The sequence below is a fragment of the Mastigoproctus giganteus genome, chromosome 4, assembly GCF_048544385.1.
Source record: "Mastigoproctus giganteus isolate SK-2022 chromosome 4, ASM4854438v1, whole genome shotgun sequence".
Lineage (NCBI taxonomy): Eukaryota > Metazoa > Arthropoda > Arachnida > Uropygi > Thelyphonidae > Mastigoproctus > Mastigoproctus giganteus.
The window spans coordinates 122,156,131-122,176,848 of record NC_143578.1 but is presented as its reverse complement, the minus strand read 5'-3'; the positions used below and the strand labels follow the sequence as shown (position 1 = coordinate 122,176,848).

At 35.3% G+C, this 20,718-nt stretch overlaps 2 protein-coding genes across 3 annotated transcripts in view; one reads left to right on the top strand and one right to left on the bottom strand.

The window, feature by feature from the left end:
* LOC150087035 (tetratricopeptide repeat protein 37) overlaps window positions 1-10,789 on the top strand; it is a 702,248-nt gene extending 691,459 nt beyond the window's left edge. Inside the window, exon 41 of one of the 2 annotated variants that reach the window (XM_090371768.1) lies at window positions 10,261-10,789. The gene's annotated coding sequence lies outside the window, so the exon portion shown is untranslated. Of the gene's footprint in view, window positions 1-10,257 lie in introns of both variants that reach the window. The other variant, XM_090371767.1, reaches the window with a different exon arrangement.
* Window positions 1-20,718, bottom strand: part of Cib2 (Calcium and integrin binding family member 2) — a 78,712-nt gene that overhangs the window by 6,934 nt on the left and 51,060 nt on the right. The window contains exons 3-5 of the mRNA XM_090372351.1: window positions 17,901-18,018; window positions 4,317-4,464; window positions 2,783-2,978 (exon numbers count right to left, since the gene is read on the bottom strand). Of these exons, the coding sequence (XP_090228477.1) occupies window positions 2,783-2,978; window positions 4,317-4,464; window positions 17,901-18,018 (462 nt within the window). The remainder of the gene's footprint in view (window positions 1-2,782; window positions 2,979-4,316; window positions 4,465-17,900; window positions 18,019-20,718) is intronic.

Here is a 20,718-nt window from a genome sequence, read left to right as displayed (position 1 = left end):
AAGAAGGATTAAACAAATTATTAGAGGTGACCGATAGATGAGGTAGATATATATTTATTTTATTTATTTATTATTATTATTATTTTTTTTTTTTTTTGAAGGACATCTAGCACATCCCATTTTTAGAGCAACACCACTTTATTTTCAAGTTGGCAAATCAAATAATGTACAAGGCAGGATCAGATCTGTTAAGGATTTCTTCAAGTTATGAATGACATCCTGAACCAGTGCCTGCATGATGCTTGTGCTCTTTGGAGGGCACTCTAATATTTGACTTCAGTGCTTGAATGGAAATGTGCATCACAGCAATCCAGGATCATGAGAATTTTCAAAGTATGAAAATCTCATATGCACAGAATAACTTAGTTTCACACATTTACACTGATCTATTTATTACACCTATGCTCACAGCTGTAGCAAGAATTCAAGAATATAGTTTCTTTACTAACCATACTGAAAAGAAACTATGGTTATAGCGGGTGGTTGGTTGGTGGAACAGACTGCCATCCCTTGTGGTGGAGGTTGATAGCCTAAATAAGTTTAAGGCTCAGCTGGACAGGTATTTTGAACGAACAGAGGGGTGAAGTGGAAGTGGGTTTTTTTTTTTTTTTTTTGGCTGATGCTGCATAAGCTTGCTTTCTTGCATCAAATGCCTCTACTAATGCTAATGCTAATGTTATATTATCCATGGTGCAAAAAATTGACTTTGTAAAACATTACCTTGATATTTTTATTAAACAAATTTTTTAACATGAGACTGCCTATCCCTTTTGAGGGGGGGGGGGGAATGCGATCTACTTTGTATAAATGAGAGTTATGTATAAACTGATATTGTATTCAAAGGTTTTAAAATATTTACATTTAAATTTTAATAGTTAGTTCTTTCATTATAATTTTAATAAATTCAATTATAATTGCTTTCATTTTAATTTTATCTCTTATTTTAATTGTTATTATATTAAATTTGCTTATATGGCAGAAGGCATAATAACATGGGTGTAGTTCAGAATTATAGTTCAAAATTCTCTTTTGATCATATACTTTGATTGAGGTCTATTGAAGAGGGCAAGATGAGCTATATTGTTGATGACTGTCACTATTGTTTCAGGCATGGTAATGTAGCTAACAGAAATGGATAAAAATGGGCTGTTCATTCTGATTAAATATCAGTCTGCATTGGCCCTTGATAGGGTTATGGAAAGATGTTTATATAAAATAAATGGATTTATTGTTTTAATTTTAGTTCTTTTATTCAGTTACATGAATAGGTTTATTATACCTTGGAATGCAGGTTTTAGCCAGTTATTATTCCCAACTAAGTTTTAAATGCTTTGTTCCTTTTGAAAATAGAACATATTAGATTAGCAAATCGCTAATTATACATTAACATGTATAATTAGTGACACCAATGCAAGTGCAATTGCACTTGCATTGGTTTCAAGGATTATTGCACTCACATGTAAAATGATTAATAGCAGTTAATTAGTATTAGATTTATAAATTAAATGAATTATATACAAAATATACAGGGAGTCTCAAAAATATTGGTACAAACGTTTAGGGGAGGTAGGTAACATCTAAAGGAATGTGAATCGCATAGGAACCCATAATTGTAAACGTCACCATAAGTCAGTACACGGCACTGTTCATCAGTTCGCGAGAGGGAAAATTTCTGGTTTACTCATTCAAGCAATAGTCTCCGCACGAAGAGCATGCATCGATATACGAACTGTGAGCTGGCAGACATGCACCTAGTGTATGGATTAGCAGTGGGCCCACACGGTGTGCGCCCCCATGCGGCACAACATCGCTTTGCAATAAATGTGTGGGCAGGTATGGTCGGTGACTAAGCAGTATGGACCGACAGTCGATCCATACTGCTAACAGGTATGGACTGTACTGCTAACTGGTAATAGGTATGGACCGACTAGTCGACCCATACCTGTTACCATAAACTCCGCTAAATATTGGATCTCTCTTGAACAAGTTCTACCAGGGTTACTTGATGATGTTCCAGCAAATGTGAGACGCAACATTTGGTTTCAACATGACGGGGCACCTGCCCATTATGGAAGGTGTGTTTGTGACCATTTGAACAGGCGTTTTGGGCTTCAATGGATTGGCTGTGGTGGACCCGTTGCCTGGCCCCATGCTCACCTGATTTATCGAGCCCTGATTTCTTTCTGTGGGGCCCTCAAATCTATCGTGTATGAATCGCCTGTGGAGACGGAAATGGATCTCATAGCGAGACTCATCTGCGCTGCTGCTACTGTCAAAGAAACTCCAGGTGTGTTCTATCGTGTCCGCCAATCCATGCTGTGTCAGTGTCACGCATGCATCGCATCTCATGGTGGAACCTTCAAGCATCTGTTGTAACATCATGAAATGCATCCATCTCGTAGTCCATTGTTAATATTATGTCAAATAAATGTTTGCCACTAATTACTGTCATGTGTCATTTCTGCTTCTTGTGTCCCTGCTACTACTTTCCCGTGACGTTTCCGGTTATGGGTTCGTATGCGATTCACATTCCTTTAGGTGTGTGTGTGTGTGTGTGTGTGTGTGTGTGTGTGTGTGTAGACAGGCATACATACACATACCTCAGATGCCTCCGTAGCCAGGTGGGCAGGAGCAGCAGTGCATGGCACACGCTTCTTGATTAGACCGGGGTTCGAGCCCATGACCACCAAATACAGAGGATGCGGAAACCACCGCATATCCCCGGAGCAATATGGCCTTAGTTGCTAATGCTACTAAAAACCAAATAACAACAACAACATACCTCAGAAAATCAGGTGCTCTTGAAATAATATGCTGGAATTCCATGAAGGACAACTTGCCATCATCATCTACATCTCCTTCTTCTAAAACCTTTTCAACAACAAGTTGTACTTCATCAGCATTAAGTTCGCTTCTAGTGAGAGCCACAGTAGCTTGTTCTAAGTCTTTTTGTCCAATGAACCTGTCACCATCATAATCTAGAATGAAAAAATAGACTTACATTTAATATAAAATAAAATGTGACATAGGAATGATTTTATAATTTAATAATAAATGTTCTGCATATAAAGTGAAAGCAATATGCCTTGAGGTCAGAGGGATTTACAAAATAGAGAAAAATAGAAAAACAACTTTGTGGAAGGAGAGCATTAAATTACTGTACTAGCCACAAGGACATCATTATCAAAAAAAAATACGTTTTTTGTGAGCACTACTTTAAGATAGAGAATATGAAGGAGCTGATTATCTTCATATTCTTGACAATTTTCAGGTATCTACATACTTCACTTCTCTTATTTGGCATTCTTCAGTTCAGAAAAGTTTATAACAGCCTCTTCTGTGCCATATTTTTCATAAAGCTTATCTATGTCAATTATTTTTTAAGATTGTGTAATTTATTTGGGCACTTCTATATGAAGTTGTTTTAGGCAATGATAAAACTGGGCCAGTACAAACTGGAACAGTGTTCCTGTTGTTACAAAATTAAGCTCAGCTTATTAAAAATCAGTTATTGAAATATTCCAAAATAATTTTATCCAGATATCATGCAAAACAAAAAGCCTACTACATTAAAACAGGTGATTTGCAAAACCATGACAGGGTGCCACTGAACTAGGAATATTGTGACCATTGCCAAGGAGGTGATTATTCCCTTGTATAAGGCAATGGTCAAGCCACACCTTGAGTACTGTATACAGGTCTGGAGGCCTCATTTCAAGAAGGAAGTAGAGCTGCTGGAACGAGTACAGAGAAGGGCAACAAGATTAGTGAATGGAACAGAGGGTTGCTCTTACAAAGAAAGGTTTAAGTTTTGCAGGTTGCAGTGTCTGGAGACTAGGCACCTGCGAGGTGATCTGATTGAGATGTATAAAGCCTTGAATGGTTTGAGCATGATCAATGCTGATGGGATTCTTCCTCTTGCTCAGAATAATCGCCTTAGAGGACATAAATTCAAATTGAGGAAAATCAGTTTTAGGATAGATGTGCGGAAGTTTGCCTTTAGCCAGTGTGTGGTTGATTGCTGAAACAAACTTCCATCTGTCGTTGTAGAAGTTGACAGCTGAAATAGATTCAAGCATGGGTGAAAGTAGATTTTTTTTTTCAAATGGATGGGTGAAAGTAGATTTTTTTTTTGGCTGATGCTATATAATCTTGCTTCCTTGCATCATGTGCCTTTACTAATAATAATAGTAATATTCAATCACTGACCAAATACAAACCCGTTCTGAAAATAAGCTGAATGTTCAAAATAAGCACAACTTTTACCTCTATCATTTCCAATGGAAGAATTGCTTGTGATCATTGTTAATACCTACCATAGACTCTGAAAGCATACACAACTTTGACATCTCTGGGAGCTTGTTCACTAAACACAGACAGCATGTCTAGAAAGTCATCAAAAGTCATGTTCCCACTTCCATCATGAGAAAATACTTTACAAATTCTTTGACGAAATGGATTTTCCTGAAATATAATGACAAATATTAAATTTCAGTGTTCCATTTCATTGCCACTGAGGAGCAATAGTCATTGAATAATAATGCTACCTGCACTGATATAATAAATACTGAAAAAATTGTAATTGCATATTATATTAACACAGACACACTCTCTCTCTCTCACAATGCCTATGAAATGAAAGTTAATCGTTTCTGTTATAAATAGTCCAGAAGTACAATCCTTGGGATGCATAGTCTACACTCAGATGTTTTTGAGAACATGCAATAAGAGAAAATTTATATGAATAAGCAGCTTCAAGAGAGAAGGCACCAGAACCCATCCAATTAAATGATATTTAGAGAAAATTTCTTCTGCAAGGAAGTCAACTTGATAAAAAAAAAAAAAAAAAAAAATGGTAGAACTTTAAACAGATATAACTGACACCATTGTGATATCCGTTTTTAAATTTCAAAAACGTGATCAATTTGTTGCTTTTCGTTCCAATAATCCCAAAAGTAACAGTTGTGTGCATCTACATAATTTGCAGCAAAGTCAGTTACAATCTGCACTCACCAGCCTAAAATTTAAAAACCTTTATTCATTATCTAGTAGGGTAATGTAATTACATTACCCTAAATTAGGTAATTTACAGTATGTACATCTTGTGGCATGGATTTCACCTTTTGAAACCCATGCCATGATTTTGCCTTAATTACAGTATGTACAGCTCATCATGGATTTCAGTAGGTGCCTGAAGGAATCCAGCTCCAGATACGACCATTCTTCCACCAACATATTTGTCAGCTCTGTACTGTGGTCAGTAGAGAACTGTGAAGCCAAACTGACCTTTCCAACATATTTCAGACATTCTCAATTGGATTAAGATCTCAAGAATGAATTGGCCAGATAGACATTGGAAATCTTGGAAATGTTCCTTGAACCATTCAGCCATATGGTTCTGAGCTTTACTTACAGTAAGTAATTAAAGCTCAGAACTTTAATTAGTTCTGCCTTAATTACAGTATGTACATCTCGTGGCATGGATTTCAGTAGGTGCTTGAAGGAATCCAGCTCCAGATACGACCATTCTTCCACCAACGCATTTGTCAGCTCTGTTTTTTGAGATCACAGTTCTGAGAACTGAGTAGAGAACTGTGAAGCCAAACTGACCTTTCCAACATATTTCAGACATTCTCAATTGGATTCAGATCTCAAGAATGAATTGGCCAGATAGATATTGGAAATCTTGGGAATGTTCCTTGAACCATTCAGCTAAAGAATCCATTACAATCAAGACACAAATGAAACACTACAGGGTGAAGTTGGTCAGAAATGATAGAAAGATATTCAGTGGTGGTAATACAACTTTCAAAACATACCCCACCCATACATATCACCCTACAAGTGGTGCAAAACAATGTAAATGAATACTCATCAGACCACTGTTCCATAGTCCAGCTTTGGTGTTGGCAGCACTGATCTTTTCATTTTTTACAGGAAGAAGTGGCTTTCATATAGGCACATGACTACCAAATCCCAGATTCTTAAATTTCCACCACATAGTTCCGTTGGAAATTAATCTTTCTTTGCCCAACCTGAATTTTTCAGCCATTTGCTGGAACTTCTATTCTGATGCATAATTTGCTTTAAATTCCTTTGGTCCCATTATAAGACTTTCTGGACCATTTCTTTCTTTTAGAGCTGCTCATTGAGCAGTTCTAAAAGAAAGATGGTTGCTTTCGCCACACCAGTAAGTTCTTTCGTTTTCTCAATTGTGCTTCTACTAAACATGCCTTAACAGTAACGTGGAAAAGTTGTTGATGTTGTAGAGTACAAAAGAGGAGGACAAAAGTTGATAATGTTGTAGAGCCAGATATCTTTTTTTAAGGGCACAAAAGATGATATTGTTATACATGTTGGCACTGATGACCTTAAGAATAAGGGATCTGCAGATTTAATTAGCAAGTACAGGTCAGTGTTGAAATAAAGTCGCAAGCTAGAGTTGAATTTGAAAGTATCTGCAATTCTGCTGAGACACGATAGGAGGTAGTATTTGATGAGAGCCTTGTCAATCAATTTGACCCTGTAGAGATTGTGCAAGGCTCATGGGGTAGAATTTTTTTCAGCATAGTCTGTGCCTGTTAACTAGAGAGACTGCTTCTACAGGGATGGGGTACACTTAAATAGAAAGGGTGCAAGAATATTTGCTGATGCTATCGAGGCAGTGTTAGGTGGGTCAGAAAACTGCTAGCTTTGGGGGATACACAGTATAATAGATTAACAGTAGCTGCAGGCAGAGGCAAAAAGTCATTCTTGCACTTCTATTGGAATGAGCAGCAGCCTGGAAAGCAAGTTGCTAGGGATTTATAGAAATGCTGGGAGTCATAGTGAAACAAGTAAATACATGGGCTGTGTTACGGATAATTAAGAATAGGAAAATAGGTGCATGTACACCAATGCTAGAAGTATAGTTAATAAATTTGATGAGTTTAAAGTGCTGATCAAGGCATCAAATGCAAATATTGTTGGGAAATCAGAGATGTGGTGTCATACAGATATAAGCAGTGCAGAATTGGAATTTGGGGAGTATAATGTGTACAGAAAGGATAGACAGGGCAGGAAGGGGGGGGGGTTATGCTGTTAGTTAAGAAACACAAAATCTAAGGAAAAGCATCCAGTTGACATGGGTGGTCAGTACAATATTGAGTCAGTTTGGTGTGACATAAGCACAGAGAAAGGAAAAATAAGAGTAGGTGTGTATTATAGGCCTAATGAATCTGACGAGTACAATAAGCAGTTGTGGAGAGAAGTAGAGCGGGCCAGTAAATCAGAATGTCTTACAATGGGGAATATTGACTGGAACCTTTGAGTTAGTCACTTACACACTAGCAAGACTTTTTGGATTTATTGCATGACTGTTTTCTACAGCAACATGTTCGAGAGGCAACCAGAGGGAGTAATACTCTTGATCTGATTATCAACAATGATTATTCATGCATTAAGAATTTGAAGATAAAGGAACCACTGGGTGACAATGATCACAGTGTACTGATATGGGATTTACTTAAAGATGTGCCGACCGGGCTAGCCAAGTGGGTAAAGTACCTGCCCGGCAACCCAAAGGTCGCGGGTACGATTCCCGCCTCGGGCTTGGATCAAAGTACTGCAAAAACCTTGGGAGGTGCAATATGGCCACAGAAGCTGATGCGCCAACAACTACCAAAAATCAAAATCACTTAAAGATGTAATACCATCAAGGGTACAGGGAAGGGCTTTTGTAAAGGTGACTACAGTGGTCTCAGATAGTTTATAAATTCTATACAGTGAAATCAACTGATGATGTTACCAATGATTAATTCTAAATGGGAAGCCTTCAGAGACTTAATCTTGGAGGCTACTACACTTTTCATACCAACTAAGAAATATTGTTAAAGTTTTAGGCCTAAATGGATGTAAGATGAATTAATGAGGCTTGTACCAGAGAAGAAAAATGCATGGGATGCATATAAATTATCAGGCGACACAGAAGACTATGGCAGATATAAACCAGTCTGTAATTAAGTCACAAAGTAGGTTAGGCAAGTGAAGGCAGATTATGAGAAGTCTTTGGCAAAGGATGCAAATAAATACAGCAAAGAGTTCTTTACTTATGTAAACTCTAGAGGGAAAGGGATGAATCAGATTGGTCCACTTAACATAGATGGTTTGACTACTGATGATCGTGCTCAGGTAGCTGATAAACGGAATGAATATTTTGCATCTACATTCACACATGAGGAGTTATTCAAGGAGGAGAATGCCAGAAGCTTAGCAAACTCTAACAAGGAGTTAAGTGATTTTGTAATAACTGAGAGCAAAGTGGAGATGAAATTATTGAAGTTAAATATAAGGAAGGCACCTGCAGTGGATGGAATCTATCCAGTTATATTAAAGGAGGCAGCAAAAGAAGTAAGGAAACCCTTAGCCATAATTGTGAGAGCTTCCTTAGACTCAGTGGAGCTTCCCAGGGATTAAAGGTGTGCAAATGTATCTCAATTCACAAAGGGGTTCAAAAGCTGACACAAATAACTATAGACCTGTTAGTTTAACTCGTGTTCTGGGGAAATTAATGGAGTCACTGGTTAAAGAAGCATTGCAGGATCATCTAGACAAGATTGCGGTAGTAGTTAAGACATAGCATGGGTTTGTTAAAGGACAGTCTTGTCTTACCAATTTGATTGAATACTATAATGCGGTTACAAAGGAACTGGATGCAAAAAATTATTTTGATATCATATACTTGGATTTCAGGAAAGCTTTTGATACTGTTGCACATGGAAGACTGCTGTACAAATTGGAGCAGTAAGGCATTACGGGCAATTTGCTACAATGGATAAAGAGATGGTTGAGTGGGAGCCGACAGAGAATGGTAATCAATGGACACTGCTCTTCATGGTTATTAGTGGAGTTCCCCAGGGTTTGGTGCTGAGCTCATTGTTGTTTTGTGTATTCATTAACTATATTGATGAGGGTATATCAGGTTAATGTCCAAGTTTACAGATGATACAAAGGTTGGCAGGGTTGTTAATGTCAGTAAAGACAGTATTCTACTGCAAATGGATCTAGATAAGTTGGGCAAATGGGCTAAGAAGTGGCAATTGAAGTTTAACATTGAAAAATGTAAAGTACATACTGCAAATGGGTAGCAGTAACATACCAACTGTGAGATACTACACTGAGGGTGGTAGAGAATGAAAAGGACCTGGGGTAATTGAGCAGTCAGATATGAAGTTCACTGAGCAGGTCATGGAGTCTTGTCAATGATATACAAGAATCTTGCTAGCAGGGACAAGGAAGTGTTTATCCTGTTGTACAAGGTAATGGTCAGACAACACCTTGAATACTGTGTGCAGGTCTAGGGACCTCATTTTAGAAAAGACATAGAGTTGCTAGAATGAGTACAAAGAAGGGCAACAAGTTGGTGAGTGAAACAAAGGGATGATCTTACCAAGGCAGGCTTAAGTTCTGCAAATTGCAGTGCCTGGAGACTAGGCACATGCAAGGTGATCTGATTGAGGTGTATAAGGCCTTGAATGGGCTGAGCAAGCTCAATGCTGAATGGATTGAGCTTGCTCAATCCATTCTCCAATCTTTCTCTTGTTCAGATTAAGAACCTGAAGGGGCATAGATTCAAACTGAGGAAAGACAGTTGTAGATGGGCAGAAATTTGCCTTTAGCCAGTGGGTTTGCCTTTGAAATTTGCCTTTAGCCAGATTGCTGGAACAGACTTTCATCTCTTGTTGTAGAAGTTGATAGCTTAAATAAATTTAAGGCTGAGCTGGATAAGCATTTGGAGTGAATAGATGAGTGAAATGGGAGGGTTTTTTTTTTTTTCTTTTGGCTGTTGCTGCATAAGCTTGCTTTCTTGCATTGTATGCCTCTGCTAATGCTGATGTTCTTGAAAATCAGAAAGATCACCTGTCTTTGTCATGACTTGATCAACTAGGAAAGCATGCAGCTGTACTTTATCTGTTGATGCCAATTGCAAAAAAAAAAAAAAAAAAAAAAATCCAAAAGCTTAAAACACTTAATCTAGTCTCACATAACATGTGGTGGCCCTAGTGTACAGATACATGTTTCTTCTAGTGGTTTCAGATATGGCAATATACTTTATTAAATTTGAAGACAACTCGATCAATTTATTGCTTTTCTTCCTAGTAATCAGATTTTCAAATTTAACAAAAATAACAGTTGTGTGCATGTACATAATTTGTAACAAAGTCAGTTACAATGTATGCTCACTGGCCTAAAAATTAAAAACTTTTATTCACTATCTAGCAGGGCAACCTTTCAGTCATCTAGAACCAACAGTTGTGTCCAAATTGAGTATTCCTTCCAAGAGAGGTAGAGCCTGGACATGCAAAAAATGTGTTAATGCTGTTCTTTGAATTGAAGCAAAGGCCTGGGGACTTTCAGCTTATTGGATGGAGCCAAACTGGGTCTAGGAAGCTATCGTCTAATGGAAATGATCATCTATCCATATGTGTGTGTTGGCATCTAAGGAAAACCTGCTACTTAAAGGTGTTAACAGGTACATTGTTAAATATCATCTCCCTGCTTTTACTGAAGTTATGAGGCATTACATGAATGAGAAAAGATTTTTTGAAGTGTCTCCAATGTGCAAAAAATAACCTTTCTATAAGGTATATTTTTCTTGAAATCTGTTGTGTTTCTAGGGAGCTGGTGAAGTGATTTACTAGATCTAATTTTGTTCCCTCCCAAATTTGGTGTCATTGTATTGTTTTAAGAATCTGTGTTTAAGATAGTCAGTCTAATTGATAAGTGTAAACTTATTGGTCAGTCACTAATCCCTTAGGGCAAAAATATCTGCATGGTAACAACAGTGTTTTTGTGGCAGCCACTATCCACATCCAATTTGGCTTCCTCAACCTTTGCTTCTTTTCAAAACTTCAGATAGTCTTCTGAGGATACCCATTTGCTGGATATCCAAGCATTGCTTCTCCCATTCTGGGAAGGGCAAAGCTTGACACATTCAAGCCAACTCTTTAGTTGTTTTCTTATGCTGGGTTTGTGTTAAATTTATGTAATATTTAATATCACCAGAGGTGGAACATGTGGGGCAATAAGCCCAAGGTGCAGAATTTTAAGGGTGCACTCAACCAGTTATGTATTTTAATGTTGCTTCATTTTTGATGTAATTAAAGTTGGACCTCTGTTTAACAAACTTCTTTGTAGTGAATTTTTTTGAATTCCTCTTGGTAATTACATTTAAAATAGTTTTCATAGAACAAAGAATTTCCATACAACGAATGGATTACGAAACACTTAACTTTGTATGCATTGTTCCCGCCTCTGGCCTTCAGGCAATTAAAAAGTGCAGATTAAGGGTTAAAGGGATTACCATTCCACAATGTAAGTGGTGTCTGTAAAACCTATACTGTTCTAGAATTCTAGTCTACATGTCTACAGTAAACAATGTTATTGATTTAGCTCTGCTCTAAATTTAATTAAAATAAAAAATCTTTAAAAATTTTAAATTTATAAATTATAGATAAGAATAATATGTCTAAATGACCAAGTGGAGCAGAATTTTGAAAGAAGAAGTTGAGGGAGGAAGGAAACAAAGAAATTTTTAATTTTCAAAAATGGTTTGTGCCGGTTACAAAAGTGGAGATCATAATAAAGCTGCAATTCATTCATTCTTGAAGCTGAAGAAGATTATAGCAAAACAGAAGTACATAATTCTGAAAACGACCAGAAAATTGAATCCGAGTATGAGGCTCCTCAGATTGTAAAAAATGAAAATAATAATAATCATATTATGCTGAACTTAAATAATCCCACATCTTGGCCATTGAATATTTCTGATAAAATAAGATGCTTTTTGATATAAAATGGTCCAGATCAAGGTAAAAATGCAGGTTTTTGTTATTCTTTGTCCAAGGATAGATGTCAATTTTCTATAGAGTGGTATGAAAAAAAGTTGATAATGGTGAATTTGTAGCAGAAATTGACTGATTTACTTCAAAAAAACAATATTTATATTGTTTTTCATGCATATTATTTTGAATTAATAAAAATACTGGCAATGCACCTTTAATAGTTAATTTAAAGAAAGGCTTTTCCTCTTGGAAACACTATATAGATGTATTCTAAATCACAAATATTCATTAGAACACTGTGAACACTTTCAAAAATGGAAATCAGTGGAAAAGAGTTAAAAAATTCTGGACTTACTGATGATGCTCTAAAAGAAGCAATTTTAACAGAGAAAGGAAAATGGAGAAGAATTTTTAAAATTATTCTGGATGCAATATTATTTTGTGCAAAAAATAATCTTGCATTAAGAGGTTCAAATGTGTTTTTGGGAATCCAAAAGCTGGAATATTCCTCAATATTATTGAACTAATAAGTCATTATAAATTTGTAATAAAGAACTAGCAGAACAAATTTCAAATCATTGAAAAGGAACTGTGAATTATCACATAAAATTTAAGACAAATTTATATGGTTAATTGGAAATGAAATTCAGGCCAGTATTATTTCAAAAATTAAAACAGCTAATTACTTCTCCTTGTTAATTGGTTGCACACCCGATTTATCACATCATGAACAACTATCCCAAATAATTAGATATGCAAATTATTGATGGAAAATAGGATAGTCTATAACTTTGCTAATGAGGGAGTTTCATTGATTTTATAGAAAGTAAAGAAATTCTTACCAAATTAGAAAATTATGGACTTGACATTAAAAATGTAAAAATAATGGGGCTAATAGACTGGAAAATATAATGGTATACTGGCAATAATTTTTTAAAAAAAATTTTTCAATGTTTTGTACCATGTTCAGCACATAGTCTTAATTTAGCTGGTGTACATGCAGCATCAATAATGTTTGGAATGATAATTTTTTTTTTTTGGCATTGTTTAAAGAATATTTACTCTTTTTTTTCTGGTTCCACTAGTAGCTGGGAAATTTTAATGAATACTTTGAATATTTCACTTAAAAGACATACAGACACAAGATGGTCATCCAAAGAACAAGCTATAAAATCTTTGTCCTTACAAATAGCAAAGTCTGCCTTTACAAATAGACTATCCATTTTTATGCAGATTAGGTATATGGAATAAAATTCTTCATAATATTGACTGTATAAATAAAGCATTGCAAGCTTTACATATGTACTCCCAAATTAATTAGCAGATTTATAAAATATCTCCAAGAAATACAGGAAAGTAAATTTCGAGATATTTTCAGATACGCTGCTACCACAGCACAAAAAATGGATATACCAGCAACATTTCCAAATAAAGGAGAAACAAAAAAAGAATGACACTTTACGAATCTTCAAACAATTTCAATTTATCTGCCGAACAAAAACTTCATATTAAAATTAAATATGTTTTGTATGTTCTTATTAATGACTTAAGCACTACATTTGAAAACTGAATACTATTTCTTCAGATTTTGATTTTCTATTTGGAACTTCACTTGCATTAATTAATAAATCTGACTTGCAGAAGGCTGTTTTCGACCTTGCATTAAAATACAACAAAGATTTAAATGTGTCAGATATTTCAACAGAAATTGATAGTTTTAAAAATCACGTTTTATCAATTCTGCAGGATATAAAATCTGTAACCCCTTTCAACTTCTCCAATTTTTCACGAGTATTATTTAATAGAATCTTATTCAAACATAGAAATAGCATTACAAATTTTTCTTACATTGCCTCTAACAGTAGCTTCTTGTGAAAGGTCTTTCAGTAAATAAACTTAAACTTATTAAAAATCACCTTAGATCAACAACTGGACAAGAATGACTAATTAACATATCAATTATATCGAAAATCACGTTGCATAAAACATAAATTATGATAAAATTATTGATGATTTTGCTTAAGGCAAAAGTGAGAAAAATTCAGTTAAAATAATACATCTTCATTGCATATTTTTAGTTTATGTTATAATGTTAAAAGTACTCTATATTATATTTTACAATATTTTGTATCTATGATTTTATTCTAGATATATAAACATAAACTATCTGTGATATCTATGATTTTTTTTACTTCTTTGTAGTTCATCAAAGTCCGTGTTTACTCAAAGTCTCTGTAGATATAAACAAATATTTGTAAGCTTCTCTTTCTTTGATATTTTTGTTTTGTTATATTCATTGTATTATTTAAATTATTTTGTTTAGTTATTTTGTTCTGAATAATACACCCATCAATTACAAAGTATTTTTATAGTTAATGCACTCCATTGCTTGACACTGTATCGTCGAAGCTGTGACTTCACCAACTTGCTTTCGGTAATCCTTGACCTCTATCACCTCACTGCTCATCCCGTCATGATCTTTTTCCTAGTAAGTGTTTCATCTCTTTTTGTTTACTCCTTGATAAAATCTAAAAAACCAGCTCATAAATAGGGAAGAGAGATGCAAATCATAGATTGTTGCAATAGTAATTTTTATAAATTCATAAAGATTGGCTATCTGCATATAATGGGGGCATACTTATATTACTTTTGCCCCAGGTGTAGGATTGCTTAGTTCCATCTCTGAATATCACATAGTCTAGAAGTCTATAACTTTTCTATTGATAAAGTTAATGGGACAGCTATGAAAATGTTTAGCTTTTAACATGTTTGATGTGTCAGCACATATTAGACTTCAACAGTAACCTGGCTGCTGACGATCTTGTATGCCCATAATGCATACAGGCCATTCTTAAACAATCAATATATGAGTGGTGTAAGAGTAAAGGCAACTAGGGCTTTTTAGCATCAATGATTCGTTTTTGTTTATAGCTTGGGATGCATTTTTATTTGTATTTTGCTTGTGTTGAGGTTAGTTTACATATTCTTTATGGTAGAATAAAATTTCTATAAAATTTTGAGTTTGGTTCTGATTTACAGTGCCTAGCCCAAAAGTAAGTGTTTGACTTTAGCTATAAATTCTAGACTTTTTTACTTTTCAACCATTATTTACAAACTTTTGGTATGTTATTTCTCAATGTTCTGAAAATTAGGGCACATTGAACAGGCCTCTCAAAATATAAGTAGCAGCAAACGTATTAGGAATATCTTTACTTTTTTTTTAGCAGTTTTTTTTTAGCTTTATCTAGATCTTATCAAATTAAACATTTCCTTCACAACCTTTCAACACAATTTTTAAATTTGGTTTCTCACAATTTTTAAAAATTTTTGTCCAGATTTTATTTTATTTTAACTATACTTTACTTTAATGTTACCCTAAAAAATAATGTACTAATAAACCTAATTTTATAGTCCCTGTATACAAGAGTATATTGAATTTTCAGAACAGTGTGCCATCAACATTTCAGTCATTAGGTCAAGAAACACCAAGTAGAAGCCATAAAGATTCCCCCAGAAGGGTATCAAAACACTACTGACAATGCTCTTCCTCATCCTAATATATAAAAATTATATAGTAGGGTTTAGAAAAACTAAGTGCTCTGCTTTACCTCTCAACACTATTTTTAATCCAGCTCATGGATCATGGCAACATCATAGTCTGTGAGATTCCACAAAAGATCATTTTTAAATGAAATTATGGTGCTATCATAGGAACCTGAAGATGAGATTAAAGGCATAAGAGAGGAAACAAGCATTGTAAAATATAGTATTAGTTGTTGGCAATGTAATGCAAGGAAGCAAAGCCTTGTAAAGCACCAGAGAGGGAGGGAAAAAATTTTCCATACCTTTAGAGCAAAAGTTGCAGATTCTAAAGGAAATTAATCTGCTGATTCCAAAAATACCAAAATTATGTCACTGTCTTCATCATTGTTCTTGCAATATAGTATATTTTGATGCACTTTTCCAGACAAGTCAGTATTTTTATTAATTTTATTACACCATTCAACTGTTCAATATATAATGTATGATAAACTACACTACAAGAATTCACCTTCTGTTCAAATTTACCAATTGCTTTTACTGTTTTTAGGTTAATCCATTGTTAAAATGGAGAAGACAAAGCACAGAACTTGCATCAATCACCTAGACAACTTCTGCTATGTTTGTGGACACTTAACCCCAAAAACTCAGAGGAATAAAATATATAATATCACAAAAGTTGCATATTCATTGTACTTCAGCTGCAAGATTGGTGACCAAGAAAAAAATTCGGCTCCATATATCTGTTGTATTACTTGTACAGGCTGTGGTTATATGGCAAGCTGAGAGCATTACCTTTTGCCGTCCATATGGTGTGGCGTGATCCCAAGAATCATTTTGACGACTGCTATTTCTGCATAACAAAAATAAAAGGTATTTCCAAAAAGAGCAAGCACTGCATCAAATATCCCATCAGTAATTAGGCGAGTGCCACACAGTAAAGAACTGCCAGTACCTGTGCCACCAAAATCTTGGGGTATTGGAAGTAGTGATGAAGGTACAGAAGAAATTTTTTTACCAGATGTTGCAGAACCATGTACTTCACATGATTTGGACTACAAGCCAGAAAAAGAAAAGGCCCCCACACTACATTGAACAAGAAGAAGAATTAAGCAACTTCATCAGAGACTTGGGCTTACCCAAAGAGAAGGCTGAATTACTCAGATCCAGACTACAACAGTGGAACTTACTCACCACAGGTAAAAACATTACAATATACCGTAAGAAAAATGAAGAGTTTCAAGGTATTTTGCAATACCTTGAAACTTTTTGGAAAACAACATGTGTCTGCAAAGACATCCTTGGTCTTATGCATGAACTGAACATTGATCACAATACCTATGAATGGTGTCTGTTCATTGATGCATCGATGCTAAGTTTGAAATCAGTATTGCTTCATAATGGAAATACTTTACCATCAATTCCTCTTGTTCATGCTGTTGGCCTGAAAGAAACTTATGATAGCATGTCCCAGATTCTTGCTACTATACGTTACAATGACTATGGTTGGATTATTTGTGGTGATCTCAAAGTGAGTGGACTGCTTGTTGGGTTGCAAGGTGGTTTCACTAAATACTGTTGTTTCCTGTGTTTGTGGGATAGTCGCGCAACAGCCAAACACTATATCGTGCAACACTGGGACAAGAGAGATGAATATATTCCCAGCAAAAGAAATGTAAAGTATGTTCCATTGGTTGATCCACAAAAGGTTTTTCTTCCCCCCTTTACACATCAAGCTTGGACTGATTAAAAATTTCACTAAGGCACTGGATAAAGAAAGCAGAGGATTCACATATTTACTGATAATGTTTCCAAATTTATCTCATGCAAAGCTGAAGGAAAGAATTTTCATAGGTCCTCAAATAAGAAAGCTCCTAAAAGATGAAGAATTTCAAAGAAACTTGAATGATGTTGAACTGGCTGCATGGAGATCTTTCAAGACTGTGGTACACAGATTCCTTGGAAGAGAAAAGAGAACTATGAGCAACTGGTATCAATCTTTTAAAAGATTGATATTTTCATAATCAGGACATTAATTTTGTTCAGAATAACCAACTTTCGTTCCAGAGGTATGATGAAAAAAAAAATTTTGTCAGGTAGTGTAATTAGCCGATTTCTATTTGTCCAATTTTAATGAAATTTGGTGAAATTTGGTATGGCTTGACAAATCTTTCTAAAAGAAGAATGTAATATTTCATGAATATTTGACCACTGAGAGTCGAGTTGTTATATATGGACGGTTGGATGGACAGACATGTTGAAGACAATATGCACTTATGCGTATGTATATGCAAATGTGCTAATAAAGTGTAGTATGTAAATTAAATAAACAGTGCATCAGTAATACTGTAAAAAAAAAAAAAAATTTGGCATCCATTTTCCCATTATATCAAATGTACAGGAAAATCACATCATTTACAAACACCTTTTGAGGAATCCATGCTGTTCATAAATCAGGAGTTTACGTACCTTGCTGATTAATGAAAAAGCACACAAAATATATGAAAAAATTTAGGGTTATCGATATCCATAATTTACCTTTAACTCTGCCATCTTTTCTACCTTTTCCATTGGTACAGCTACTGTATGAGCTTCATCCCCTGTCATCTGGCGTGGTACATTATTAGGATCAAGTTCCCGGAAACGCTGCTGGACTCTAATTATTAACAAATTGTGGTAATTATCTAAAGTATAAATTGTGAATTATATAATTTTAATTAATTAGAGGGTTATTTTGTGGAATTTTATTTTATTCAGAAATACAGTGCAGTCTCAATATAAGCACAGTTTCAGGGAGGGGTCATTTTTCACACCTGATATATGAGCTAACCACATTATAGGCAAAACTAAAATTTACATAAATTTTTTATATTTATATGACTACAGAATGACTAAAAGATATAAATTATTAAATGTGCATATTCCCTATATTTTTTTATATGTTCTAATGATATTTTTGTTACAAATTATTAGCACAGTTATTAATTGCATTTATCTGATAAAGTAGGCAAAATTGTTTCTTCGACTTTGAAAATTAGTCAAAGTAGAAGAGACTTCTACTTTCATTTTTCATTGCATTGATATAAGAACAATATATATACTATTTATATCATTGATTAATTAATTTTAAATAATTGATTAAAAATAATTAATTTATACTCCTACAGAATCATATTCTGTAAAAGTATAATTAATATTTAAGTGTTTTTAATTAATAAGTCACTAAACTATAAATTTATAACAATATAAATGTGATTTTATAATGTAACTGTATAATATAACATGTAGCGTAATTTTATAGCACGGTATATGCTACTATACCTAGGTATAGTTATTATTATACTTTTATATCTAGTGTTTAATGTGGTATTTTTAATTCAAATTAAATTAAACTATATCTCAGAAGACTGGAGCAGCAAAGTAAAGAACTCAAAGTAGTGGGGAAGCATTGGCTCGGGAGAACTGCTGAGACCATTCTCCTGAGAGAGTTTATGATCGTGCTATTGGGTTTATAATTCATACTACTACTGCACATGGGAAAAGCCGTCTGCAGCAGGACATAATACAGACAAAGGGGATGCTTTTGTGTTTTTGAGGCAGAGTGTAAAAAGAGTAAGCATAAATTCAGCATTCTGACGTCGGAGCTAGAAGATAATTGATGCCCTTGAAGGAATTAAAATAAGAGGCCCATCAAGCACTGAGCCTCTCAGCTCAATACTTGAACTAACATATGTGCATCAGACAATATGGCGCCGACCGGGCTAGCCAGGTAGGTAAAGTGCCTGCCTGGCAACCCAAAGGTCGCGGGTTCGATTCCCGCCTCGGGCTTGGATCACAGTAAAATGAAAAAAAAACTTTGGGAGGTGCAATATGGCCATAGAAGCTGATGCGCCAACAACTAACAAAAAAAAAAAAAAAAATCAGACAATATGGCAGAATTCCCAATAGCCAGTCCCACAGGCGCCTCTGTAGCTAGGTGGATAGGAGCAGCAGTGTGTAGCACACACTTCTTGCGTAGACTGCGGTTCGAGCCGGTGACCACCAAATACGGAGGATGCGGAAAGGTCAGGGAATGACCACCGCATATCCCTGGAGCAATATAGCCTTAGTTATAATGCTCCTAAAAAAAAAAAAAAAAAAAACCAGTCCCACAGGAAATATATTGTACAAAAAGGATAGGTGGAATAGGACCAGAGTGTCTTCCAGGGGTTCAAGTAAATTATGTTGCAGAACAGTTGTTGGGTTTTAGAGGGGAACAGGCATCATGTGTGTTATCAAATACTCAGTCTAAAACACTGATGGATCCAATATCTTTCTATTTTAGAAGATTTAGGAGAAGTCCGGTTGGGCTGCTTCCCTAAAATCCACTTATGCACACCTTCTTGATGGTAAGCCCTGTTACGTAACTTTGGTAACAACAAACGGTGTAGAGTGGTTCTCTTCAAGACCCCTGGTCAGCATGAAAAGGAAAAGACCAAAGCTTCCAGTACATGACAACATAACAAAACAAATAGCCTCAGTCCCCAGCAACTTTCACTCCCTCTCTCTTACGGCAGCGAGAGGATGGATCAGAGTGGAAGCACTCTTACAACATAAGATCAGGCGCCTCCGTAGCCAGGTGGGAAGGAGCAGCAGTCACCACCAAATACGGAGGATGCGGAAAGGTCAGGGAATGACCACCGCATATCCCGGAGCAATATGGCCTTAGTTGCTAATGCTCCTAAAAACCAAATAACAAACAAACACAACACAAGATTGCTTATCAATGAAGATAGGATATTAAAATTGGAAAAAACGAATTAGAAAATGTGAATTGGAATATCATCGGCTTGGCTGAATCAAGAAGAAAGGAATCACGTGGAAATCTGCTGTACACCAATGGAAAAGTGAAAAGAGCGAAGGCGGAGTTGGCTCTCTGGTCCATAAAGATATAAAAAACAACATTTTGGAATTCAAAAATACATCACCTAGGGTTTCAAGACTACTACTCAGGATGTCGAAGAGGTACAAACTAAAGGTTATAATAGTATATGCAACAACATCGAGCCATGATGATGAAGAGGTTGAAGAAATGTACACCGAAATTGAGAGACTTCTAGATGAACAGAAAACTCACTACAACATTATTATGGGTGACTTCAATGCTAAGGTTGGAAAGAGACAAAGCAGTGCAGAATGGAAAACTATAGGAAATTTTGGAATTAGTGAAAGAAATGAAAGAGGTGAAAAACTAGTGGAATTTGCCGAATCTTGAGGAATGTCAGCAACGAACACTTCTTTCAAGAAAAGGAAGAACAGAAAGCAAACATGGAAGAGCCCAAATGGATTAACCACTAATGAAAGCGAATTCATCCTC